The sequence below is a fragment of the Rissa tridactyla genome, chromosome Z (assembly GCF_028500815.1).
Source record: "Rissa tridactyla isolate bRisTri1 chromosome Z, bRisTri1.patW.cur.20221130, whole genome shotgun sequence".
Taxonomy (NCBI): domain Eukaryota; kingdom Metazoa; phylum Chordata; class Aves; order Charadriiformes; family Laridae; genus Rissa; species Rissa tridactyla.
The window spans coordinates 34,302,127-34,330,107 of record NC_071497.1 but is presented as its reverse complement, the minus strand read 5'-3'; the positions used below and the strand labels follow the sequence as shown (position 1 = coordinate 34,330,107).

Below are 27,981 nucleotides of genomic sequence, written 5' to 3'. Positions count from 1 at the left end.
TGCCCAAGGAGACCTTAGAGTGTCCATCCTTGGAGATACTCAGAAACCAATTAGACATGGCCCTGATGAGCGTGCTCTGGTTGACCCTCCTTTGGACAGGAGGGTCAAGTATTCTGCGACTTCATAAATGCAAAGTGCGGAGAAAGGGAAGGATATGCATGTCTACTTGCCCCTAGGAAGTGACGCGCCAGTGGAGCTCAGCTTCTAAGAACTCCAGCAAGAAGCTCTGGTAAGCCAACCCAACTGATGCAGCTATAAATTACATGGGCTCTGCTAGAATAAACAAAGATCGATAGCACTGAAGTCAGACTTCCCTGGCCAGGTCAACTTCCTCAGATGCAATAGCTCTAAAATGGGCTGCAGGATGCTAGAGACTTTGCACTGCGGAGCAGTCCTGGGCCCATTCATTCCACTAAGACGGTTCTATGATGAGTCAGGAGTCCTGACAACATCCTGGGGCAACCTAACAGGACTCACACAGCATACTCCAAAAAAAAACAGGGCAGCTGGATTCTTTTAGACCTTCCTATCCGGAGAAAGTGGGGAAAGGATCATCTTGCGCTCAGCACCACATTAAAAAAGGAAAAGGTTTGAATTTCACTGACCAAGGCATATTGCTTATAAAACAGTTAATAAGAAGCCTTTATAAAAAACATTCTAATTCATCCAGCATTTCTTCGGAAAGCTCAGTCTCCCATACATTTAAGAAAACACATGAAGCAGATGAACCTCTGCCTTCTGCAGCTTCAGCTTTAGCTCCAAGGAATAACAACAAAATAATGAGACAACCATTTGGCCAGCAACATCAAAACACGAAATAAAAAGTGTGCAGACCAAGTTCTGAGCATCATAACATACCAATTTAAGCAAGTCCCAGCGGTACAGAGATTTCAGTCCAGAGTTATGCACTATTTCATAGAGGAAATGACCTTACCAGTTGACCCAAATGAACCTTAAAATGGCTACGGACACAAGCTGCTTAATGGAATCTACTTACATAAGCGATGTGGGTATTACGGGTCACAGCTACCCACCTGAGAGCAGTTTAAACCAGCACTGTACCTGGCAACACTACTTAGCTGAGCTTTTAATCTGCAAAAATTCAACCAAGAAAACATCAGAACAACAACGAACACTACTAGAGGCACATTATTTGAAACAATACTAAACAAGTACAGATCCTCAAAGATTTTGTTACATAAAGTTTTTTATTATTTTGTTAGAAGAGCTTTCAAAAAACATGCTATATGATATCATTTTCTCTTCATTGTATGTTAGTGTTCATCACAGTCTGCAGTCTCTAGGGTTTAAACAACATTAAAACTTGAGCTCTTTAAAAACATTACAGGAGCTCTTATTCTTTCCCTATCCCTCCCCAGATAATGGCACTGAGGTGGTTTACTCCACTGTGCTCAGAGTCTTCAAAGGACAAGCAAAAAACTCCAGTTCCAAAGCACCTACAGTGTAATAATGAAGAATGAAAAGTGAGACTGCTAAAAAAGCCCACCAACATAAGAACATGGATGTGGCTAGTGAAACTGTCTAGCATTATTTTAAACAAAGCATGGCAGAGGTACAAAGAAATCGGGAAAACCAGTAGATTAATAGAATGTAAATAATACTTAGGGTCATGGGTCACATATTTACTAGAAGACAAGGCAGGGCTTTTTATTTATACATGATAACTCTTTTTAAAGTGAGTTAAAAGAATGGAGAAAACTTGAAGAGCTTGGATACTGGGAAGATGTATTGATGGAACAAAGTAGTAACTAAAGCTAAAGTGAGGAGCATTAGAAGCAGAGAGTTAAAACTGAGTTTGGTGTCAAGACACCAGATAGCCAAGAAAATTCAAGAAAGGATTTTCTGTGGTTATATAAATCCAGACATCAATTATTAGTTTATACCACACCTACTCCTTCTGAAGCAAAAAAATATCAGAATGAACAGAGAAAACGCTGGTTTTCTGAGACATTATACATAAAGACCGGTACTTAGACAGCATCAATCTATGTAAGACGAAAGATGACTTCAAGGTAGCTGGACTCAGACTAAGAGGTAATGTTCTACAGTGAATCTCAATCTCCACTAAGGAGTGCATTACTAGGGCAATGCAATAGCCCAGCACTGGGCTGCATAATTCTACTGCAATAAAGTAGACAGAGCTAGACATCTTTAGAGAGCAATACAGCAGACAGGCAAATCAATGAATAAGGTGAATAACAACTATACCTGTTAAAGGTGCCTGTTAAAACATAGCAGTGGACTGTGCAGGCATTTAGCCTGTTAGAACAGGTCCTTCCTGGTTCAAAAACCTCCATTAGTTTATGCATCTTGGTCAGCTGGGGATCCCATCTCCTCATGCCTTCTATGAACACATATGTGCCAACACAAGCTCACAGTCCAAAACAAACAAGTGAAAGGAGAAGAGAGAAGCCAGAAAACAAAAAGCACTGACAGGATGAGACAAGATGATACTATGTAGATACTGTGATAAACTAAACATCGTCTAAAATCCCACCTGCAAAGCCTGCTGCATAATTTTGTTCCCCATTTAAAAAATAAATAAAAATAAAATGTATATAAATTCCACAGACAATAGAGAAAAGACTCTGGGATGGTAAGAATTTAGTCACTATCAAATGTTATTTCTGTGAAAATATATCAAGTTTTTGCATTTGTGAACTGGTGTTATATGATGCACAATTTACAACTCCTATCTCTATTTTAACATACTGCATCTCTCAGTTTGAATGCCCTGGATGGTGACTGAAATGCAATACTAGAGAGTCCAGTTGGGTTTTACATGCACACTCTAAGTTACATAAGCATTTTCCAACTGTGTCTCCTTAAAATTCTAAAAGCACTAATTCATTTTACATTAGCCCATTCGCTACACAAGATACACAAAAGTACAAATATTTTAGCTACAAATGACTGCAATAACCAGTAACATACAATAAATCTGTTTTATTTATAAAATGTTGTATGTCACTATGCCAAACAAGCACAGACATTCAAAGAACAGCACATTAGTTAACTTTGAATTCTACTCTATTACTTTAAAAAGTCCTTCTCAGGTTTCCTACTTAATACATTCCAAGAAGAATGTTTTCAGGCCACACGTGCTGTTACAACAAAATGTAGTAAAATTTTAAGTAATTTAGCACAGCAAACTGAGAACTCATTAAGAAATAAAATTAGTAAAACATACACGTATATTCCCAGTGCAAAACTTCTGCAGAGAAAATGAAACTGGAAGAGTGAGGTGATACTAACTCATACCAAAAAAAGAACATGTATTTTCTTAATAGAAACCTAACTTCCAAGGAAAACAATGATCGGAACAAAACTGTACACACTATATGGATGGTATTTATATCTGCAGTACATAGCGGAGCATTAATCTAGTTCCAAACATGATTACCTGCCAACTTCAGAACTCAAGTAGCAGAGCAGATGAATGGCCCAAAGCAAAGGTCCTGCATATGTTGCAAATGCTGTAAGGAAGATAGCTGGTATCTCCACATAGCTTTCTAGTCCCACAAAACCTGCTGAAATATCCACAGTAGCAATACCATTTGAATTTCCCTGAAAATAGGAATAAAAAAAGGAAAGATATAAGTATCTCCAAAGAAACGTTTAGGATACATTGGAATAATATTAATTATTGCACCATTTAAAGACTTACTCTTTAAGCCACTTTACAGTACAGCCATATTCTTTACATCCGAATTTCAATAAAGCAGCTTACCAAACAAGAGCTTCTCTTTCGCATTTACAGACTAATGAAGGCATAAACAGCATGATCTTTTGCTTGTCTTATTTTGTCTGCAAATTAACATGTTGTTTAATAGATTACATCAAAAAAATATTTTAAAGCAAGCAGCTACACTTGCAGATTTCAGTCATGGTAATGAAAAAAAAAATGTTTTTTTCATCATGCATGGTTCAAACCCAAGATGTTAGGCCTGGTGCCAAAAACTGCCCTAGGAAATAAATATTTCTTGCCCTTAGAGACAACAGGGCTCTAATTTAGAGCTGTAGTGGAACACTACACTGCCCACCTGCCTGCCCCACAACACAAGGTGCTGCATGTAACCAGATTTAATCTAAGACAGGTATTTAAAACCTATAAAGAGGAAAACACAAGGAACATACAGCAATGAAAGTATCAAGAGCTGTCCAAGACTTGTATGTTTTACCTAGTTTTCTTATTCAGTGACTAACACCACTAAATAACAAGGAATAATATAAAATTGAAGGAAGCATTTTCCACTGAAAATGCCCAAGTATTTAACTTCATTCAAATACCTAAAGCAGCAAACACACCCTTTGATTAAGGCAGAATCTTCTTAGCTTAGCAGGTCACAGACAAGTTTCCTCAGACTACTGTGAAAGCTCTCAGACATTCTTACTCCACCTGGAGAAGCTGATTGGTTTCTACAGCGCTGGTATTCTAACAGCCATCAAACTCTCCTTTCCCCCATACAGAATGCCAGAACAACCCAAATGTAAGGACTGTCACCACCAATAGCCTCAGACCCAGTCCCAGCAGCCCATATGAGGAGCCGTGGCTCCTTCATTCCCTCCAACCTGATCTCCTCTCACCTTAGTGACTGCAGGCTTCTTGAACCGCAAGTTAGCCCAGCTATCACCAAATACATGTCTGGGTTGTCCACGGAATCCAGAACACACAGGAAAGCACGAAAAATAGGTACCTATTTCACATACCTAAGTAACAAGACACCAGGGACAGCAAAAACCCTGTTCCTGAAACAGGTCTAAAATCTAAGGGGGAGAAAAGCCATCTATATTGACAGAATGGTTCAGAGCTCATTATCAGTGGTCGCTGTCTCTGTGATTCCTACCATGAAGATATCCCCAGAACGTAAGGGAAGCCTGAAGCTGTAACAGCGCAGTAAAGTATGAATTTTACCAAGACATCATACAGCAGAAAAATCTTGACTTATGACTGCCCGTCTCTCTCATTTTGACCTTCACCATGGACTACTGTAGTAAATTATCATCACACTGCACCAGTGTAATAAGTTACTGTTATGCATTTAGCGTAATCTTTGGGAATGAAAGGAGCAGAGCAACAAATAACTAATGATGAGCAGTTAAAGGAAAAGCATATCTGTGCCCTAGAACCTATAAGATGAGACTGGAAAAGAAAGCTGTAAAACAAGACTCCTCCTCAGGTTTCAGAAGTATAGACTGAGGACATGGAAAGAGCAGAAAGGCCAGGTGCAGCACTTTGAGAGCAGGGCAGAGTGCTGCACCTCAACAAGCAAAAGTCTGACAGGGTCAGGTAGGGAGAGAAACTGCTCTCTTTTCCCCCAAACCCTGTCCACATCAACACGTCTTTTCCCCATCACATCTGCTTATTTTCTCTCCCCTCTTTCTCCTCTGTATGATGCGTGCAGAGTAGAAAAGCTGAGACGTCAGGCTCATGAAGAGCTGTACGGTGTCTTTACACTGCTTGCTCCACCTGGACATACACATGGTTGATCCTTGGCACCTTGGGGCAACTTCCCATCCCATTTTATGTGAGAAGGAGCAAGATTAAATGCAGCACCTGGGAGTCCATACCACTGGTCCTGCACAACAGGACAAAAAGATGTACTCTCCTCTGGAAGGTAGTGAGGGCAGAGGAAGGAACCAGGAAGTAGGAATAGTGCTTTCAACCTTCTCCCCAACTCCCTGTGGTTCCCTTCACACAGGGATGAATCCACCTATCTTTGACTTTGTTTAAAGTCAAAGTGGGAGGTGTCCCTGCGTGTGGCAGGGCGTTGGAACTAGGTGATCTTTAAGGTCCCTTCCAACCCAAACCATTCTATGATTCTAAAGTAATGTAGCCGTAGAACGAGGAGAGCAAGGATGCACACACTTGGATCCACACACTTAAAACTCCAACCATGCTAGATGTCAAGTGTCCAAACACACCACTCTCACAAGAAAGCTGCTGAGCCTCATAGATGGCTCCACAGCTACTATTGGAAGAGTCCTTCAGAGCAGCAAGAAGCATTTTTTTCTTCATGTTAGATGTCCAAGACTAATTCATATATTTGAACTGAATTTTCGTTGCTTATAACTTCTAATACTCCACAATTCAAAGTGTCTGCTTTTATTTTAAAGTATCGCTCCAGTATTTCAAATACTGCAATAGCTTATTGTGGTAAGGGCAAAAAACAACAGGAAACAATGCACTATTGCACAAAAGCATTCCATGATAATCCACCATGATCTAAATCAACAAAGCGCAAATGTAACAACACTGGCTAGAGAAACTACCCAGCATATTTGCTACAGTAACAGAGGAGAATCCCTCCATAGACAGTAATGAGAACAATCTAAAATCCTCTTCAAAGTTGGCATGATTTTTCTGAAAACTTTTCAGATACTGCATCACTCACTATGAGTTATTACCTGCAGTATGTCAATGACTCTCACTGAACTGAGAAGTATGGAGGTACAAGACAACACTGACATGCACCTGGCTTGTTTAATGACTGATTTAATGCAGCAGACTGTTACCGCACTTCCACTGAGCCCTTCACATCATCATACACCTTTCTAGTAATTTGAATTCTATAAACAAGCATAGAATGAGGAATTTATTTTAATTATTTGAAGCAAAGAATTTAGGTGAAAAAATGAAGTAATTGGAAAAAGTTCACCAGAAAGGTTCTGCTGCCTCCATCCTTGGAGGTTTCAAGACCTTGAGCAACCTGGTCTGACCACACAGCTGACACTGCTCTGGGGTGAACTGTGGATCTTCTGAGGTCCTCTCCAACGTATATTATCCTACAATGCTTTGAAATGTTAATAAGAGAAAGCTATAAGCCACTTTAAAATGTGACTCAGTCCATCTCTCTACCTAAAGGCAAGAAGAATTAGATATAAATGATTCTGAAAATGTACAAACCTATCCTGTTGTCCTCTGTTGATAAAAAAATACCAGAAAGTATAAAAAAGTCTTAAAAGTTTTGAGACAGTATTTTCTTTCTCCTCTTCTGCAGATGTACTGGTCTCAGGCTGGGAACAAAAAAACCACAAGACTAATAAATACATACATGGAATTTTTGTTCATTTATGAGCTTTCATCCAAGGTAACTAAAATATTTTAAGAAATATTTACAGCAACATGAATTTTTTAGGAGCTGCTATAGTTAAGAGAAACAACAAATATTTGTATTCTCTTGAAGGGCAAGTAGCAATGATAAAGATATAGTATACTTCTGGGAATTGACTGGTGACTTACGAGATGTGGACAACTCAGAGCTTAGGAAAAAACAATCAATCATTCAAGCTTGTTGAAAAATTAATCAAGAGGTTCTCAAGCTTGTAATAATATCCTGACAAATAAGTAGCATTCTGACTAGATGTATTAATTTTATATCTGTTTGACAAAACTGAAGTATTTTCAGCTTTGCTTCTCTGCATTGATTTACACAAAGCAATAAATAAAGCAAAGACCCTAACTACTAAAACAAGACTAAAAAACAAAGTAGTTTTACCCAGCTCCACATAAATAACACAAGACTTTATCCAGTCAAGTTCTGAAAACCTCCAAGCATGAAGAAAGCACAACCTGTGTGCGCAATCTTTTCCACTGCTTACTATTCACAACAATCTTGCTAAAAGTCCAGAAAAAGTTAATGTGTAGTCTTCCCATGTAAGTTAAAACTGTTTAATAAATTTGCCTTTTAGGCTTACATTGCCAGAGAGTACCAAGGGCAAGCTGGTTCTGCAAAGGAAGGTGAGCTGTCAGGAGGACTGGGAATGCTCAGTGGTATGTCCAGGTCAGGACTGGATCCAAAGACAGTGATCAGGACCAGATGCAGTCCAGGGATCACACAGCAAGTCTGGAGTGACAAGATAGGTCCAAGATTAGGCCAGGAAGTCCAGGAACCAGGTCCAGGTCCATATCAGGATCAAAAAGGTACAAGAAAGGCATAGACATACCTGCTCACACAGCTGTGACACAGCACAGGCAGTGAAGGATCAGATTAAAAGCAGCTCCCAAAGGAAGGGAGGGCCAGGCCCTTCCTTCTACCTTTTCTCCCAGCAGCTCCTCTTAGTGAAACAGATTACCTTGAACTCCACTTAAACTAAACTCCTAGACAGGAGATACACTCAGGGCCCTGGCACAGATGAAATGTGGAATGCAAAACCAACCATAATCTCAAGGAATTTTTTTTCAACCCACACTTGTTTTTTTTTCTACTTAAGATCAAGTAGATCACTCAGACACTTCATTTTTCCCCCTCTACTTTCATCAACTATACCAAGTGATCAATGAAAAACACTGTCTCTTCCTATAAACCTTGCTTACTCTGTACACTTAGGATTTTCACAGCTATACTTCCATAAAGTCTTTAAGGATCCTACGATGTTTTTTTCAAAAGAATGCTGCCTCATACATTAAATATGCTATCCTGAATGAGGCTATTTTTGCTCACTATCAAATTCAAAAAGGCCATCACTTACATTCCACACTTAGTGACAAAGAGTTACTGCTTTTGTCATTACATACCCTCTTGCCTACCAAGATTCAATAAAGGCTCGGTAACATGGGCAAGAAGTCTCCTTCTCATGATCACACCAAGACATGCAAAAAGTAGTTCTCCAAATGTCTCTCCTATTTCCAGATGGAAGGGTCTCATATTTAGTTGATATTTCTCTTCTCCTGCCTCATTTAGCTAGCACAGTTTAAATTTAGTTCCAATCTGATCTACACCAACAACAAATTTCAGTGTTTTTCAATTTCTGTATTTCAACCATAAACCTGCTATCATTTTTGCATGCTACATTGTATCATCATGCCTGTCTGGAAATTAAAAACCTAGCACCATTCTGAACCCAGACAGTTTAATAGTGGTAGCTCTAGTAACCACAAAAAGGTTACTTGAGGAAAGAAAGTGAGGGAAGATATTTATATGCCAGCAGTGCACATCATGCCTAGTAATACAGTTGTGCTTCCTTCACATCTCTCCCCTAGCATTCAAGCATAGATATTGCTCACTCCAGAGGTAGTAAAAGAATGACTAGCTGGTACCAAGACAGGCTGAACAGAGGTCAATACTGAAGTTGAGAACTTGATGGACTTCTCTGGCAGAAAACAGCCCAGTTGTACCTCCTCAATGTTTATTCAATATTTGAGAACAAACGATGCATACCCTGTCTGAAATAAAACACTTTCCTAAGTCAGTCAAAATGTAAGACTTCAGTGTTGATGGTCATGCCCAAGACAGGTAGTGCTAAATCTGGGACACCTGCAGTTTACTTAGTATGAATGCTGTATCTTCACTGGAAGGCACAGAATGAAGGCAGGGATCTCAAAGCTGACACCAAGCAAAGACCTTCCTGGTTTCCCAACAAGGTAAAGGAAAAAGATTAAATGTTTTATTCAAACAATTAAAATCTAAAACACTAAACCAGAAAGCTACATCATGAAAAGTATGTGTACTTCCAGAGTTACACCTTCCATCACTCAGCTAAGGAAGGGATGGAAAGTGCACACAAAATCATCTATGGCTTCTCCTGAGGTCACTCATCTACAGTAATCTTGACATTTACATAAATACTTAAAGCTTGAGAGCCTGCATCTGTCACAAGAGGTGCACGTAAACAGGGGAACCTGCACTGCCAAGAGAAGAGAGTGTCTGTAACACACCTGAAGGGGAGGTTACCTCTCTGTCTTTGGGAGGAGGGGGGTGGGGATGGGGGAGGGGCGCAAGGGTGGGGGCTAGATCTTTTTCAAATCAGGTATACAAAATGGCATAGAAATTGATGAGTGTTCATATGTTGTATATCTGGTATGGATCCTGCAACTATAGTTCAGTGACTGACAGTTAATTACATGCCATTAATATGACTGCCAGTTAATTACGTGTCACTAATAAGTCTATGAAACACTTCAATCCTGATTTTAAGCTTCCACAAACTGAGCAGGTTTTCCCCTGCAAGAAGTCATTCATGCTCTAGACTCCGAACTCAAAGGAAAGGGAAGGAGAAACGTAAATATATCTGAGAAAAATAACTAAAAAAGAAGTGGGTTTTGTAGGTTGTCAGGTTTTTAATGTTCCCTGGAAATGCAGAGCAGAATGCTACATACTGAGCAAACCAACATACAAGGAGCATAATTTCTGGAAGAAGTTTCTTCCATTGTTGTATCTACAGTCACAGACAGGAAAACCTATTCTCAGAACAAATTGAGAGAAATTTAGCTATTGAAGAGAGAGCATTAATTAGTTTTTGAGAGACTTTTGTAGCCTCTATAATTTTATGAGCAACTAGCTTGATCATTCTACTTTTCTACACTAATATTTTGCACATCAGATAACGCAGATAACTGCTTTCAATTGCAAAGGGAAAAAAAAGCAAAAACCTCTTAGCCTTGTATGATTCAATTTGTTCCTCTCCATGCCTGCAGAACTATTTTTTCATCAGAGAATAAAAGAACAAAGCTAACATCTGAAGAGTGGTATTTTGGTCAAACTCCTAATCTCCATCCTAGAAAGGACATCTAATGTAAATGTACTTACAGCAGTTTTAAAAGAGAACTGAAAACTTGTTCTCTAAGGAGTGGGGGGTGAAAGAAAATTCTATCTGTCTTGACCCTTAAAGGCACTTTTTCCCTTAGCAGAATTGATTTCTATATTTTTGAAACATCTCTAGGATGTTGTGAAAAATAGAAAAAAATAGAGAATCATAGAATGGTTAGAGTTTGGAAGGGACCTTAAAACTCATCTAGTTCCAACCCCCCTGCCATGAGCAGGGACACCTTCCAATAGACCAGGTTGCTCAAAGCCCCATCCAACCTGGCCTTGAACACTTCCAGGGATGGGGCAATATCCAATCTTACTTCCGATAAGAGAAATAGAGATATAGAGGTAAATAGAGTAAAACAGAGAAACAGACCACAATAAAAACTGTTGTTTCTAAAATCCCTCCTGTTTTATTACAATCCTTTTGTCATTTTATTCTGTCTTAGGCATGCTGAATAGGCACACACCTTAGTTTTCCAAGTAGACAGCAAAAAAAAATTTGCAAAAGACTGTTGGCAAGTTCTTCTGAAATGGATAAATTTTTTAAAGGGCCCAGTGTTAAACAGAGTAAGGATTTGTCAAAATTTTTGCTAAGCTGTTGCTAAATTAGAGGAATCTCTTCAAAGTTGGAGTTTACAGACATGTGATGGGACACAAAAAGGCAGCTCCTTATGTGGATCTGCTCTATATCATATCTTGGACTTAATAATAAACAAGCATGGGGAACAAAACGGGGGAAAAAAAGCTTTGTTCTGCTTTTGCCAGAAGCTTTGTTAAGTAACCATCACCATTCGTTCTACAGATCATAGAGTGACAGGAGATACACAAAGACCAATCAAGCAATCTGGCTTACAACAAAGCAATGAAGAGTTTCTCCTTCCTGAGCTTTGGATGCTGTGTTTCAGCAGCATGTCTATATGCAAGAGACTCCCTTGTCAGAGCTAATATTTAAAATATCCTCAAGCTTGCTGAAATCTGTATCATGCTGGAAGTTATTATTTCCAAAGGAAACACATCTAGAAAAAATGTCAAAATTGCCAGCAGGGTGATGAGGCCTGGGTGGATGCCCTGAAAATGGACGATATCCAACAGCACAATTAAAACAGAAATCACCTCTTCTAGGCTTCTAAAACCCCCAAATCTTCTCAATTGCAAAGATCGTTGAAAGTGCAAAAAGTTAGTCATTAAAAAGAAAAATCTTAGAGCATATTTCTATCTTCCCACTAGTATTAGTATAATACCACTTAAAAAACCCAACATGCTATCAGATCTAACTGTTACCTTTTACTGGTCTTGAATAAATACATTTTTATTGGTATAGAAAAAAAACTTCTGGCATGGCATGGTCAAATGGAAAGAGGTATTATGATCTTGGTAGCCTCTGATAGCTTATTTCTGAAGCAGCTAAACACATTTTCCAAAGTTCATGGAAATTCTTCCAGAAAAATTATTCCCCAATTTTTTGCAGCACTCAGATCAGAGATAACATAAAATTTAACCTGGAAAATTACACTTCCACAGCAAATGTTTTATTTCAGAAAGAATTTCCTTATTTTCTATTCCATCATACTGTATTGGCCGAGGATACACGGGCTACATGTATTTAATGCACTTTCACCTCACAAGGAGGCTTTTAGCACCATCTCCCATAACATCCTCACAGGCAAACTGATGCAGTAGAGGCTAGGAAAACGGACAGCAAGGTGCACTGAAAACTGGCTCCCCTGCTGGGCTTACACTGTTGTGATCAGCAGTACAAAGTCCACCCGGAGGCCAACAACTAGCTATCAACCCTAAGGCCTGAAACTGGGGCTGATACTTTTAACATCTTCATTAATGACTGGAAACAGGGCAGAGCGTCCCTCTCAGCAAGTCTGCATACAACACAAAACTGGGAGGAGTGGTTAATAAAGCAGATGGGCCTGCTGACATACAGAGGCACTTCACTAGGCTAGAGAAATGGGCTGCCAAGAAAACTCATGAAGTTCAGGAACCAGAAATGTCAAATCCAACACTTGGGGAGATATAAATCCATGCCCTGGGTCAGGCTGGGCGCTAACCATATTGAAAGCAGCTTGGCAGAGATGGACAAGGTGGGCTTGGTGGACACTGTGTTGTCTACTAGCCAGCCATTTGCCCTTTCTGCAAAGACAAACAGAACCTGGAACTGCATTAGGGAGGGCATCACCAGCCAGTTGAGGGAGCTGCTCCATTACCTCTACTAAGCAGTGGTGAGACCACATCTGGGGTCCTGGGTCCAGTCCTGAGGTCCCCACCACAAGACAGACATGGATATACTGGATAAAGTACACTGAAGCACAACAAAGATGATGACGGGAACGAAGCACCTGTCATACAAACATTGGTCTGAAAGCTCTGGGTCTGTTTACTCTGAAAAGGAGAAAGCTCAGCAGGGATCATAAAAATGTGAGGAGTAATGAAGATGTAGCCAGACTCTGGCACTCTCAGTCAGTCACTCGGTAGTGACTAGTGAAAGGATGAAAAGCAATGCACACAAACTGAAATACATGAAGTTCTGTTTAAACATCAGAAAAAGCATTTTTACTGGCTAGGGTGGTCAAGCGCTTGGACTGACTGCCCAGAGAGGCTGCAGAGTCTTCATCCTGCAGGTATTTAAAATCAGACTGGACACAGTCCAGACCAGCCTGATCTGGTTGACCTGACATTGGACACGGAGAAGCTGGACTGAATGATCTCCAGAGGCGCCTTCCAGCCTCAACTCTTCTGTGAATTGGTGGTTATGTAAAATTCTCAGCCAACTGTACCAAGAATTCATCAACACTGAAAATGGGTGCTTTATGAAAACATTCAAACCATTCTTTATTAGTCCCTTTTCCCTAACTAGGACCTTCCTGCCAGCCTACCCACCATTAAATTTCTGGCAGCTGCTTTTGCTTGGTACCTCAGTATTGAGAGTGCCCTGCCTTCAGCCTCTTGCTAACCCTACTAAGGGCTGCTCTTAAAATGCCATGATCAGAGCTGACTGCTTGAACAGTAACATTCAAGAATGGCAAAACCCATTCAACAAAGAAATGTTACGTCCTCTGAGCATGAAAATTGGGTAGGAAGGGTTGAATCATGATGATATCATCCCCATCAGCAATTCCCTACTCTGGCATGTACTTCCAGAGCAAAGTCAAGCCTCAATCAGTACTAACAGGATCAGAAACACAGTAGTAAGTACCTTAAGCTTGAGCACAGTCATCTTCAGACACACCTCAAAAGTAAAACCAACACAAGTCTCACCTTGAAATTCTGCAACAAATCAGAAAGCCTCTCCTCCTAAACCAGAAACAACCTGATTCCCAACTTAACAAATGCCCTTCTAAGACAGTCTGCTACGTTAAGTTTCCAACATTATTAGAAGTGGAAAGACCCTCTCCACCTTCAATGCTAAAGAAAGTTTTTGTGAAATTACAACCTTATTTACAATGCGGAGAACCGTGTTATTGAAATTAGTAAGGTTCCTCAGGGAAAAAGATACTATTTGATATAAGAATGGTAATTAGTCATGATTCTCATAAGAGACATTATCTTGTCGCAGATATTCCCTTCAGTCTTAAACTGTATGTAGACCTATTGTGATGCTACCAAAGGTTTTGTAAGCCTCAAGAAACAGGGACAAAAATCCATCTGCCTTTTATTGGTAATAATCAACTCAGCTGAAATTTTTAAATTTGTTATCACCAGAACAGTATTTAGGAGGCCCACTTACAGACCGAAATCACCCCTGGTATAGGTATCCAATATTTTTAACACTTTCAGAAATATATATTGAGGATAAGTTATCAAGGTATGCATCTTTCCCTGATTCTGAAAACAAAACATTAATAATACAGTTAGAAACTAAACCCGTCTGAGAACTCAGTAAACTCTTCCACTCTGAGATTTAGTTTGCATTTTACTCACAATGGACAATACTTCTTTCAAAAACTATTCCCCCTCCCACCACTGTAGCAAGGAAAGTATTCAGCTTACCTGAAAGTAGAAGAAAGCTTGGCCAAACCAGTAGTGCATGATAGTAATCTGTGCTGCATCAAATTTCAAAGGTCTCCAGATATATTTTGTCATCATTGTCTGAATCAGCAGACAAAACACCAAGACTGGTAAATTGTGAGGTCTAAATAGAAGGGCTGCTAGTAGAACCAGTCCACTATACACTTCCCATAATCCTGTACTCTTCACGCTGGAGTCTGCAGAAATAACCTGTGACTTTAGTAAATCTTTAGTGCCAGTGAAGATTATGCCAAGAACAAAGACATAAACAAAACGAGCTTCAGTAATCCCCCTAAAGAGGAAATAAAAAAAAAAAGGTATATAATAATTAATAAATAAATAACACAGAAAGATGAGCTACTTACTAATATCTATTTTACAGGTCAAAAAGTCTCTCAAGAGATATGCAAGACCAATGCAGTTCTGCCAAACAGGTTAAATTCAAAGGCTAGTACTAGCCAATTTCATGAGAGAGCTTTCTTAAATACAAAAACTCTAAAAATGGTTCACACTTAAAATTACAACAGCTCCAAATTAAATTTAGCCATTAAAACAGCTTGTGCTAAAAACGAAACTAACCTAAAATATAAAAATAAAATTAACATATTAATTTTAACATTAATTTTAACATTAAAATTAACAATTAACCAAATAAATTTATGTTACTACTATTCAAGGTCTAGATCCATTAGTATATTCATATAAATATGCCATTTACATAGCATACTGAATTTCCCCAAAATACTCCTTAGAGTGATACAAAACTTAATTTCAGTATTTAAATTGACTTAAAAATTACTATTCCCTTTAAGCTGTTAAGTGATTTTTCACAACTTATTCACACAAACATATGTTTCTTTTTAGCCAACCAAAAAGACAGTGATGGTATTTGAAGACCCTTATAACAGTCTGAAATTTCTGCACACTTCAGACATTTTCTTTTTCAGTATCTGTGGTAATTCTGATGTAATTATTACCATAAAATATTCAAACATATTCATGTGACTTAGTGTCTATGACACTTAGAAGTTCAGGAAATAGCTTTGGGTATTTGTCACTATGGAATGAGTTAAGTGAAAACTGAAATTAACTGGTTGATGAAAATTCAAACTAACTAAAAAACCCTGATTTCTCAGCAAATACACTACTATTATTTTGTTTGTGTCAGTATAATATACACTCGTCTTTTCGGTTGCACAATCATTTTTGAAAAGAACTCTGAGGAAAACAAAAAGTCAAATTACTTCCTTGCATTTTTTAATTTAGAGGTTATCTTAGTGTAAGCCATAGAAGATAGCACACATTTCAGCTGCCTCTTCTCCCTCATCCACATTCCAGCAGTTGTCACATTCAGAGAAAACACCTGTCTTCAGTAAAGGGTACAGAGAGGGGGCACTTCAGAGCAAAGATTCTCTATCTTACAGAAGAAAGTATTGCGCGTGAAAAACGCAGTGGCTGCCTACAGCTTTTTTGCTCATATCACACAAAACTACCTTCTACCCTTCACCTGGATCTGGAGCTATTCCATATCACAAATACGCTAAAGATACCTCTAGACGCATTTCAAAGAAATTCCCGGTTTTGTTCCTGGTGGCAGTTTACGTAGGCTTTTACCATTTATCGCATCAGCTATCTAATAAAGATGAAGTAGGATCACTATGTCAACACATCAGCTAACACCTGAAATTTACTAACAAGTGTCTACCATATTTTTTGATATGCTGTATTGGGAGCCTTGCAGAAGATAATGTGTTTGAGGAGTTAAGTGATCTTGGGCAAATAATGTTTGCTCTATTAGGCCTTGTACTTTAGGCTTGAGATCCCAAAACAGCCCTGCTCCACAATTCCCAGCCCGGGTGCAGAACACAGACTGACACAAAGGTCAGAATCTGTGTTTGCTAACCCTACCAGCTTTCACCAAACAGCTTACACAGAGGATCTAAAGGGTATGAAGATTTGAAACATGACAGTAACTTTTAAAGCAGCGTATAATCAGAGATATATAAAGGTCTGATGTCATTTAAGCAAATCACCATGCTCACTATTTATTTAAGGTGAAATAACAAAAAGCCTGTATCTTTCTGGTTATAATTGCAAACAATATGCTAACTATAGAATGAACAAATTCCCAGTAAATGCATTGCCTTTAGTATTTAAGTACTCCACTTAATTCTTTAACCGCATTTTATTTGTGGCTTAATTGCTGTACTTAATGATCTGTCCCACATTGTAGTATTTTCTTCTTATTCCAAGGATAGCAATCTTCTCCAAGGATTCTACTCAAAGATAAAGCAAAACTAGAGGTCATGGTCAGAGATCAGGCATGTTCCAAACACAGAGCAAAGTCCTGCTGACTAAGTAAAGATTACCATTACTTTGGTATCCAGCAGAACTAGCACACAATGTTAACTTAACACTAGTATACAACTAGAATTATCTTCAATATTTGGAGAGATGGAAAGGAATGCATGTAAATATATCTAGATATACGTATACATACAAGTGTTTGTTATAAAACATGCCTCATTAGCAAATCTGATCTTCTATATATCCTAAGATCTTCCCCTGCAGGGTTGTTTCCATCTCTGCCCATCTTGTGAAACTCTGGCCCCTGATTAAGGAGTTTTCAAAATGAGTGCGAGGGAAAGTATACTACACACAGAAGACAATTGTTTTACAAGTTCTCTTCCATGATCCCTTCCTCCTCATCAAATGTCCTAACTGACTCCGGAAGTTTTCCGCAGATCTCTTGATATTTAGAAAAACTTGAGGCTGCAAAGGCTCCAACAGTAAAAAGTATCATAAGAAAACTAAAGTCACTTACCTATGTTCCAAAAGTAGCTACTGGTGAAAAAGCTAATATCTTCCTTACAGTTACAGACTAGTTCTATAAGAAACTTAACATCCACGTAAAAATCCTTAGTATGTGCAGCACACTAGTGCAGCACACTAGTGCAGCACAGCCTATACCTCAAGAGGATTTGGTTACATCTTGAAAGGCCATACATTACAGAACACTCACCTGCAAATGAAAGATATGGAAAAGCAACTCTCCAATTACTGCCTAAGCATTTTTCACAACTAGAAAGTAACTAAATGAGCTTGGCATGCACTCTGCTAAATGTGGCAAGTCCATCTAAAACAAGAGGAGACGGTGCATTTGGAGTTTATTTGTAGCAAAAGCCGAGGATATGACTTTAGATTTTCCTCATATTAATTCTTATCTGACTGGCTTCTGATCCGTCACAATCAAAAGACACTTAACAGGGCTCAAAATTATGCACACGCCACAAAAACTGAGTGCTGGCCCCTTACAAAATAGAGTTTTATTCATAAGAATGTGATCCCAGCCTAGACATAACGTCCCCTCCCACCTCATCCCCTGATATCCAAAGTGTTAACACCTTTCTAGAAATAGATTTACATATCTGTTGATTAACTTACTTTGAAATATCTTTGCTGTCATGTTGCCATGGAAATACGACATTTCCAATAGCTGCCCGGTAACTGTAGACTCCCAGGAGCCCGAGTGCCATAGCAATTTTTGAAACCAGGGAGCATCTTCTTTGAACCAGAAAGAAGATCATAAGCAGGGAGACTGCAGCCAAGAAGGAGAGTTCAGTTTTATGTTCAGAGCTGGGGGAAAAAAAACAAACAAAAAACCCCCTTCAAACCACTGTAATTACTGCTAAACACATTTGACAGAGCCTTAGATACAGTACTGTATTTCCAAATTAATCACTGCACTGACATCTGTTATGAACTTTCCAAGAGGTATGGTAAAATATTCTAGTATTTTTAGAAAAGCAGTTTTATTAATGAGGTTTTCTATTCAAGCATGTTTAAAAGTGTAATTATTGTGTTCTACCATATGCTAGTTATTCTGTTAATTATATAAAAACTGAGCTGCATGTTGCATAATGGAAAAGGGTCTAACACTTTTAATCTAGGGTTTTGTTATTTATACATTTTGAAACAGTGCATTTTGCTTAGATTACAGCATTTCATTTTCCAGCATAATGCAGAAAAGACTTTTGCACTATAGAATTACAACTATTCTGTCTTTTTAAATACCTGCACAAGTATTTAATTTAATTTTAGCCATACAAAATATTACCTAGCCAAAATGACCAGAAATATACTTACATTGTTTAACACACACACACAAACACATTAGCACAATATGATTACCTTATGCAACTACAGCACATTGTACTGGATCAATGAACACAAGAGATAAAATAGACACAAAATTGGCATCATGACCAAGATTACACATACATTTTGTTTGTTCCCCCGCATCCTAAATAGGTAACATTCATTCCAGAATCAAGGGCATTTCATTGAGCATGCTGCCAATGTTAGGTATTTAAATTTACAGTAATACCAATTACACTGCAAAATGTAATGGGGTAAGGTAAAGATCTGCACTCAACCCCTACCATGACTAGCTATGCAACTTCAGAAAGCCCACGGTAATCCAAGAATTGCTAACCCTCGTCTACTGCAAATACTCCCAGTATCCCAAATAACCTAGAACCACTAATTTTGTTAGATTTACTTTCTGTTAAGAACATCGTGTAGAGTGTGAGAGCCAAGAGCTCCATCTTCTGCCTTCCACATTTCAAAATGCCATGATAAAAGATCACTAACTTCAGCAAACTGTCAGTAAGTCTGGGCTGTTATCTGCATTAACTCTGACCGCACTTATGAAACTCTAGTTTTATCTTTGATTTAATCAAAATTATAGTACTTAAACAGGTTTACTTTCCTATTGCCTAGTGCATGTTTTATCAGGAGATCGACCAAGACCTGTTTCAGCTGTTGTGCTTGGGAAGTCACAGAGCAAAGGACATAGAGCAGAAAAATTGTCCTGTTAAGTCCTCCCTGCAGGACCCAGTCAAGCACTTCATGCCACTTAACAGGACTCCCAGGAAATGTACTACTCTCTGCAGGCCAGTAGAGGAAAATGAGACGAATGAAAAAAACTAGAACACTAGAGGAGAGAAAATGTACTCTTGATGTTTCTCCTCACTATTGTTCTTCCTCTACAGGAAGAGACAGTAGAAGCAGTGAATGGATCGCTGCAGCAACCTGTGAAGACAGCGCATGCACCATCTCTTGTAATCAACACATAAAGAACTAATTTAGTAGCCACTGCATCTTTCAAATGAATCTTTGTGAAAAATTTTAAAAGCTTTCAGGCCGCATTCTCCTTGGCTGCTCATTGTATGAGACTGAGATAAAACAAATCAGGGATAAATAACAGCACATGGTCATCATCTTTGTCTTTGTCTCTTTATCTAAAAAAGTAAATGCACTTCTGTTAAGTGACTCTTGCAGGCAAATCTAACATAGGAAGACATAAAAAATTAAAAAAATATTCCTACCTGTAAGAAGTAAATGATGGTGCTCTATCAAGCAAGACACTTACTAACAGCTGCAATTCCCTACAGAGAACATTTGAAATCATACTCTCACACACATGCCCCACAAAAAAAAAGAAAATTCTCAGAGATGGCCCAGTGGACAGCAAGGGTATATTCAAAAGTCATGTGCACAACAGCCGCTAATGGTACATTTTTAACTGCTAGCACAGGGGTTTATATCCAACTCATGTCCAGGTTTTCTGGTAACAGTCCTCTGTGATTTTCTGTTATGGATTTTTTTGAACCATGCAAGTTTGTTGCAAAAAAACGCACTCCAGTGTTTCATAGAGTTTACTGAAGAAACAATAAAAGGATTTCTAGCAAGTGAAGTCAGGTCAGCATAAATCACCTAGTTTCAAGGTTTTCCAGCCAAGGTTCTTACAGTTAGACAGCTAAGTGCATATTAAATTAGCCCGTATTTTGAAAGAAGATTGTAGTTGCTCAATACAGAGTCCAGCCATTTAGCAAAGTTCTAAGTGATTTTGATATTCTACTCAGAAATACAAGCATGAACATGCTACTCTGATCTCAGCTGAAATGTAGTGTGTTTTGCCCAAACCATAACATTGAAAGTTAAGAACCAGTAGTTTCCCAAGAGAGAACCTGAGGAGGGGGGAAGGAAAATGTTCTTACTGTAACAGCTCGTAGCTTACACTTTCTTACTTCTGGTATCAGAATGAAGACTGAAGATAATTCCTTCCACTGCTTTCACTACTGCAAATATAAATACAGTGAAAGGAATTATAAAATATGGATCTTGTGCACATTTATGTGGATAAAGCCCTTTTTGATTGTTTACTTTCATTCTACTATGTACAATAGCATATACAGAAGTCAAATGGTATGCTAGCTTTGGGGGAAAGGACATTTGGGGATGATTAAGTCCATTATTAAAAGAAAATATTATCATCTTCCCATGCTGCTGCTTCTCATCACTTGTCTTCAAGCTGATGCTTCATTGACAGCTTCAACTCAAATTGAAGACACTACAGGTAGACTGATTTTCTGTGGTTTGCTGCTTATGTTTTTCCATGCACAAAACTGAAAAATAGTCTCTTTGTCTCAAATGTTGAGCCCCTTAAGGACTGTCCAGACAAGCAAAATATTAGTCAGAGCATGAGCACGTTGTCTAAAAGGTCAAAAGGGGGGTGGGGGGGTGGAGAGGATAGTTTATTCATTAGTTTATCTTAGAGACAAAATAGAAGGCTGGCTAGAAAAAGCCTGAGTAGCTTTAACTCAAACTAACAAGTTACACGTGATCTCAGTAAGGTTCTAATTTCTTATTACTAAACAATGTGTTATTAAGACATAATTATGCAAATTAAACACACACTAAAAATAGAGTAACAATGAACCCTACAGACTGGCAATGCATTTTAGGAAGACGAATAAGTGGTTTATGCAACTCGGCTTATCATCAGCTTTGAATTTATGCTATAAGGAAAATACATGCTCTCAACCCTGATCAAAACACTATGAAAACAGACATCTCTACCACCCTGTTCTCTTGTGAAAGAGAAGCAACGAAGACATTAAGACCTCCAACCAAAGAAAATGCAAGCATACTTGTCAAATAGGAATTCACAGATGCTGTACAAACCACAGGATGTGCAAAGATTTAGTTGCATCGTTGACTGATCTTTCCAAAGCTTGTCCAGTGAACCATCTCAGACCCAAGAACTCACCTACACCCCATCACTCAAGTCCAAAAACTGTGCACTTGAAACGGTGCTATTTTTTCAACACTGTAAAGCAACTTAAGTATATGTCAGAATGGTTGACATATATTATATACTCCTCTTAGGCTAAAATCTGCTCCATTGACTTAAGTCAGGGTGTAACTCCATGGCAGCCCAAGCCAACCTGTGCCACAGCTGCGAGGGTTCTGCTCTTTCACCTGCTCAATAAACCCAGCAGAAGAAGTTACACCAATGAAAGCGAGAAGGCAGAACTGTGGCACCCCAATGACACACACCCTCTTAGCCTGCCATGGCATGGCACTCCGGACAGTTCCACAATCTTTTTAAAGCCCCCAAAAGTTTGTGAATCATTGCTTCTTTCTCAATAAGATTTGAAAGGCAAGTGGTTTTTTTTAAAGAATGCTTGACAAGGGCAGAAAGAAAAAACTGTTATGTCTGCAGCACTTCAAAAGATGTATAGTTTCACATGTTGTTTCTACAGGAATTTCAACAGCAGCAGTGCCATCTTGCACACTCTTCCCTTCCTGCATTCCTGTGAAGCTGGATGGTAAATCAGAGTAGGAAGTGATCCATCTCAAAGCCAAAAGCTTCCCGCGCTGTCTTGGGTTATTTTTCCAGCCACATCTATACCATGATTTAGTTCACCATACTGACAAAGCAACAGCTGTGCTGGCAAAATACAGGGCCAGTGAGGGGAGGAACAAGACAGCAGGTACCTTGCCTTGTAAGGCAAGAGCTTGTTCAATATACTATTACAGCCAAAAAAAGCAGTTGTAGCCTAAGACTACAGCTGTAGGACTTTTTCTCTTCTAGTTGCTTCAAGACTCAAGCAAATATACCCAATGTGAGGCTATAATTTGGTGAGGAAGCACAGGGAGCAATTTGCCGGTAAAATTCTGAAGTTTTGGTTTTGATATCTAGCTGCTGTACTTCAGCCTTACTGAAGGGAGAGGCAGACAGCTTTTAATAATAGGGTTGTGATGACTTTATGAAGGGGAAGTAATACTTAATCAACATGACAGACTTCTGTGATGAGATGACTAGCTCAGTGGAAGAGCAGAGAGCAGTCAGTGTTGTTTATCTTGGCTTTAACAAGGCTTTTAACACCATCTCGCATAACATCCTTACAGGCAAACTGATGCAGCCCAGGCTAGGAAAGTGGACAGTGAGGTGCACTGAAAACTGGCTCAGCTGTCAGGCTCACACAGCTGTGATGAGCAGTACACAAAGTCTACCTGGAGGCCAGTAACTAGCAATCAACCCCAGGGGTTGACACTGGGGCCCATAGTGTTTGACATCTTCATGAATGACCTAGACAATGGGACAGAGTGCCCCCTTGGCAAGTTTCCAAACAGTACAGAACTGGGAGGAGTGGTTGATACAGCAGATATGTCTGCTGCCACTCTGAGGCACCTCAACAGACTGCAGAAATGGCCCAACAGAAACCTTACGAAGTTCAAGAGGGGAAGAGGCAAGTCCTGCACCTTGGAACAAATAGCTACACACATCAGGACAAACTGACATATCAAGACAAATAAAGAGATGGCTCTGAACGTCCTGGTGGACACTGAGTTGATCATCAGCCAGCAATGTGCCCTTGCCAGCAAAGATGATCAACAGCATTGAGGGCTGCATTATGAAAAACCTTACCAGCAGGCTGAGGAAGGTCTTTCTTCCCCTGTGCTCAGCCCTGGGTCCAGTTATGGGTTATCCAGTACAGAGAAAGGACAAAGTACAGAGAAAATATGGACATATTGGAGCAAGTGTGGTGAAAGACTATGAAAATGATGAGCACTTGTCATACAAGGAGAAGCTCAAAGCACTGTGAGTACTTAGCCTTAAGAAGACAAGGCTCAGTATGGATCTTACCAGCCTGATTTTAGGTGGAAGATGAAGCCATACTCTTATCAGGGGTTCTCAGCAAAAGGACAAGAGACAATGGACACAAAATGAAATAAAAGAAATTCTATTTAAACAGAAGGATTTTTTGTGGGGGGGAAAGAAAACTGGTTGCCCAGAATAGTTGTGGAGTCTCCATGCTTGGAGACACCAAAAGCCCAGCTGGACTAGGATCTGAGCGTTCTGTTCCAGATCACTCTGCTCTGAGTAAGGGCACTGAACCAAACAGTCCTCTCCAACCTCAACCATTCTGTGATTCTGTTGTTTTCAAAGATGGATAGGAATTCTGCAAAACACGCCAATTCCAATTCACAGGAGGAAAAAAATGAAACACAAAAATAGCCTCCTCCATCCCTTCTCCCCTCCCCCCCCAACAAAAAAAACAGACTAAGCCAGAACAGTTGTAAAGAACCTTGGTTTACCTGAGTGAATTACTTGGAAGCTCCTGACAGGCCATAGTGTTAGAGCTGGGCATACAGGATTTACCAGCTTTTGTTATAAATCAGGAAGCCCTAGAAGCACCTGCTCCAGCTGCAGACTATGTTCTCCCTGTGCTATCTCCCTGAGTCCCCCCAGCCCAAGGCTGTAACAGGTTTTGCTACTCTAAAGGCATACCTAGCATCAGGAAATCAGAGATGGAAGAACCCTTACCAAGACAGGATCTTTGGAAGTTACATCCAGGCATGCACACACAATTTTTAGAAGGCTGGTAACATTTTCAAGTGTCAGTAAACATCCCTGGAGGACCATACGAGCAAAACCATATCTCAAACAAATTCAATTTTTCAGCTGCAAGAATATCAAGTCCTTGTTTGTGTACTAGTGCATTGAGGCACTAGTACACTCCAAAGTAATACACTCCAAAGAAAAGGGCTGACAGTCTGAAGACGACATCTGGCTCAGGAAGTTATTGGGCAAATAAATCTTTGGAAGATGCTCAGGATTAATTATAAAAATCCTCTCAGTCACACCAAATCATACCTAATCCTGCTCACACATTGGCTTAGCTCATAATGAAGGAGTTCTCTATCATGTGGACTTAACACTGGGAATACGACATTCCTTCCTCAATCCCTCACCTCATCTCAAGAGGAGGAATGCATGGTGAAAGCTTTGGTATAGAACAACTGCTATAATGCGATAAATTCCCTCATAACTCATGTCTTTCAGCACTCATGCCTGTCACAGCAATTAGCATTTTATCTGTGAGGCTGCCAATAAATAACAAGTCTCATATTAGTTCATTTGCTCATGTCGCTTTTAATGAATGATGAATGACATTTCATCCATGTATTGTAAGATACTGGCAAGAAAACTCTTTATCTTACACAGCACAGCCTCCCTATCTGCTGTCTGCAAAACCTTAACTAGTCAGTCACAAGGTATTGCTTCTTCATCCACCAGCTGAAGTACAGAACACAATTCAAATATTAAGTACTTTTAACCACTGAATAATGACTGTAGCTCTTCACAATATTAGAAGGTAGTAGAAAAAGTAGAAGCCCTTCTGCAATGTACTTCAAGTTGTAAAAAAATCCCCTTTCATGTTTACATACTACACTCGAAAAATTCCTTCCGTTTTCCACCTACGCATTAAAAGTCTGTGATAAACAAGGAAGAATCCTATATGCAGCATCCTCTTCTGCAACTTCATAAAATTTGAAATTGAGCAGAACCTTCTGTCTTAATTTCAAAGGTTTAATTCTGTTAAGTGATTTTTAATTTCCCAAACCAGATACACGGAAAAGAGTTACTTTTTGCCTCTGATAAACCTATCATGTATAATTGGCATTAGATACGTCATGGTGCAGGGCAAAGATTATAAACTATTGATAGTGCACAGGGAATTACTCCTGCATGAAACAGCAGTGAAAAATTCCTTATGTTACTTCACTGTTTACCCGCTTTGCATGTTTAGAGCACTTTCTGAACAGAGACTGTATAGAAATGTATACATATTTCACCAAATGAAACATACATTAATTTTTAAAAAAGACAGAAAGTATGACAATAAATCAGATACTCACCTTGTCAACCAATGTCCAAAGTCTGGCCGATGAGCCCACTGGACACCTGTCTGATTCAATGATCGAAGTAGCCGACAGCAAATAAGAATGATCCATGGACTTGCTAAGCTTATCCACTTATCTGAGCCTTTTATGAATTCAGCTGAAGAGGTGGCCTTGCCCAATTTTGAATTACCTGATGCTGGAATGTCTATATTCTTGCACTCAGAGGCTTCCCCAATACTATCAAAATTTTGTTTCACAGTGGTACTATGTTGAGGGTCACATTCTTTCAGAAGAAAATTGTTTCTACAAAGTTCCTGACATAGCACCAAACAAAGCGTATTGATAAGAAAATACCAGGTTTGATGTTCCTCTTCTATAAAACTGCTTGCCCCCAAACTCAAAACATGGCCAATTGTTCCAGCCAGAATCAGCACATCTATTTCTGACCAGCTGGAACTGGACACAACTGGATTCTGCAAACAGGGAAGAAAAAAAAAAAAAAAAAAAAAAGGTGGTGAAAGCGTATTAAAATTTCACTTGTGAAAATTCATAGCATGCTTACAGCAGTTTCCTCTAAGACAACAAAATAAACAGTGAGACAAATTATTTCTACCTTGACAAATCCACAAAAATTTATAAAAGAATCATTTTAGTGTAGCCTATTTAGCTAGCATTACAACATAATCATACTTTTTAGAATTACATTCTGTTTAAGGGAAAAAACTTCTCCATGAATAATCATCATAACTGTACAGATTGATTCCCTACCATCGTGTAACAGAAGGTTTGAAAAAAGCTTTCCCCCATTGTGCAGCCATAGCAGTAAAAATAGAAATCCTGCAGAAATCAAACTTGAGACGCAGATAACAGGTAATTTTCTAATAGTTTAAATCTGTGCTACCCTCAACTCAGTATAGTTACAGCCTTCACTACTCAAATTAACAAACATTATTTGCATAGTCTGATTAACCTTGCTTAGCTTGAAATGTGCCTTTCATCATAAAACCTGATTTAAACCTTACCCATCTATTTTTCACTTCACATGCTGTGCCCATCTAAAACCATAATATTCTTTGTCTAATGCCTCCATTAGTTTGATTTCCTGTTCACAGCATCTACGTGGAATTGCCGCATCTTCACATCTCTCTGTGATACGGCTAAAAAGAGAGTGTATGGGCATGTGGAAGGTGAGAGCATCTGGTTCACTGACGTTATCAGGTAAGGGACCTTTTCAGCTCACAGGGAATACGAAGTAACTGGGAAAGCCATATAAAGACCACACAGAGACACAAACCTGATAAGTAAGCACTAAGGGAGATGATAAAGACAACCAAAACTTTTCAGTCATTAACTGACAGGCCATTAAGAAAGCACAGGCATAGCTCTGAAAAGCATCAGCCTAGACTTTGTAATAGATAAGGCAGAAGTGACAGAATGTGGGTATTATGGATATCTGATGGTGCCTGTGGATCTACACAGACTCATTAAGCAATGCTTCAGGAAAGCGTCAAAGGTCGGGCAGAGAGGGTAGTGAGGAACAGCCTGGAGGTAGGGTGCAAAGGGAGGGGAGGAAGGACAAAGAGGCCAGAGTCACATATAAGCAGGTGCCAGTCAGTGCACTTCTCTGACTGAGCCCTGTGACCGATCACTGCTGCCTATCCTGTCTTATTAAATCTTCTCCTTCTCTTTCTGTGCTACTCCACCCTCTGTCCCACCGGTGGGTGCTGCAAGGTCTCACTGCAAGTAGTTGGAGACAAGCCTGCATGCCAGCAACTTGAGACCAGAGCAAGGAAAAGCAAATGGCAGCAACTGGAGCAGGATCACGGGTCATTGGACTCACACGCCTGTAGTACCAGGGACTTCAGCGCATGAGGGTTCACATGCCAGAGACTGGAGTGGGGACTGCAGCCCACCAGGACTGTGTGCCTCAGGTGCCAGCAGCTGGAGGGATGACAGTGCAAGAGAGGTCAGGTTTCAGCAATAGGGAAGAGTGACCGTGGATCACCAAGCTTGCAGGTTTGCATCAGCAACTGCAGAGCCCAGAGCGAGCACCTATGTGTGACAGGTGACAGGGCCACCGACTGAAGGGACCGCTGTCTGTTTAACTTCTCAAAGTCTGAGCCAGAGGTGGGAACAAGGGCCCAGGCTGGGCATGTGCAGCCGGGCTCCAGCAGCAAGGCAGGACAAACACCCCAGCCCTGGAGGCCACCAGAGCCAGAAGGGACTTGCTAACATCCCCTAACAAATCAGGTTACATACTTGTGAAGCATTTTGGAAAAGAGACTGTCAAAAATCATCCCTTACCATTTTATTTTCTCATTAATTTTTCCTCTATTACAGAGTATCAGAGTATCTCTTAAACTGGTATTTT

General features: G+C 39.5%; 1 protein-coding gene across 2 annotated transcripts in view; it reads right to left on the bottom strand.

Moving 5' to 3' along the window:
• The window catches only part of PIGG (phosphatidylinositol glycan anchor biosynthesis class G), a 91,600-nt gene that overhangs the window by 32,052 nt on the left and 31,567 nt on the right, over positions 1 to 27,981 (bottom strand). The window contains exons 9-13 of one of the 2 annotated variants that reach the window (XM_054186509.1): positions 25,626 to 26,083; positions 18,015 to 18,206; positions 14,553 to 14,862; positions 3,425 to 3,588; positions 999 to 1,092 (exon numbers count right to left, since the gene is read on the bottom strand). In XM_054186509.1, coding sequence (XP_054042484.1) covers positions 1,014 to 1,092; positions 3,425 to 3,588; positions 14,553 to 14,862; positions 18,015 to 18,206; positions 25,626 to 26,083 — 1,203 coding nt within the window. In that variant the 3' untranslated portion in view covers positions 999 to 1,013. Of the gene's footprint in view, positions 1 to 998; positions 1,093 to 3,424; positions 3,589 to 14,552; positions 14,863 to 18,014; positions 18,207 to 25,625; positions 26,084 to 27,981 lie in introns of those variants that run through there. The other variant, XM_054186508.1, reaches the window with a different exon arrangement.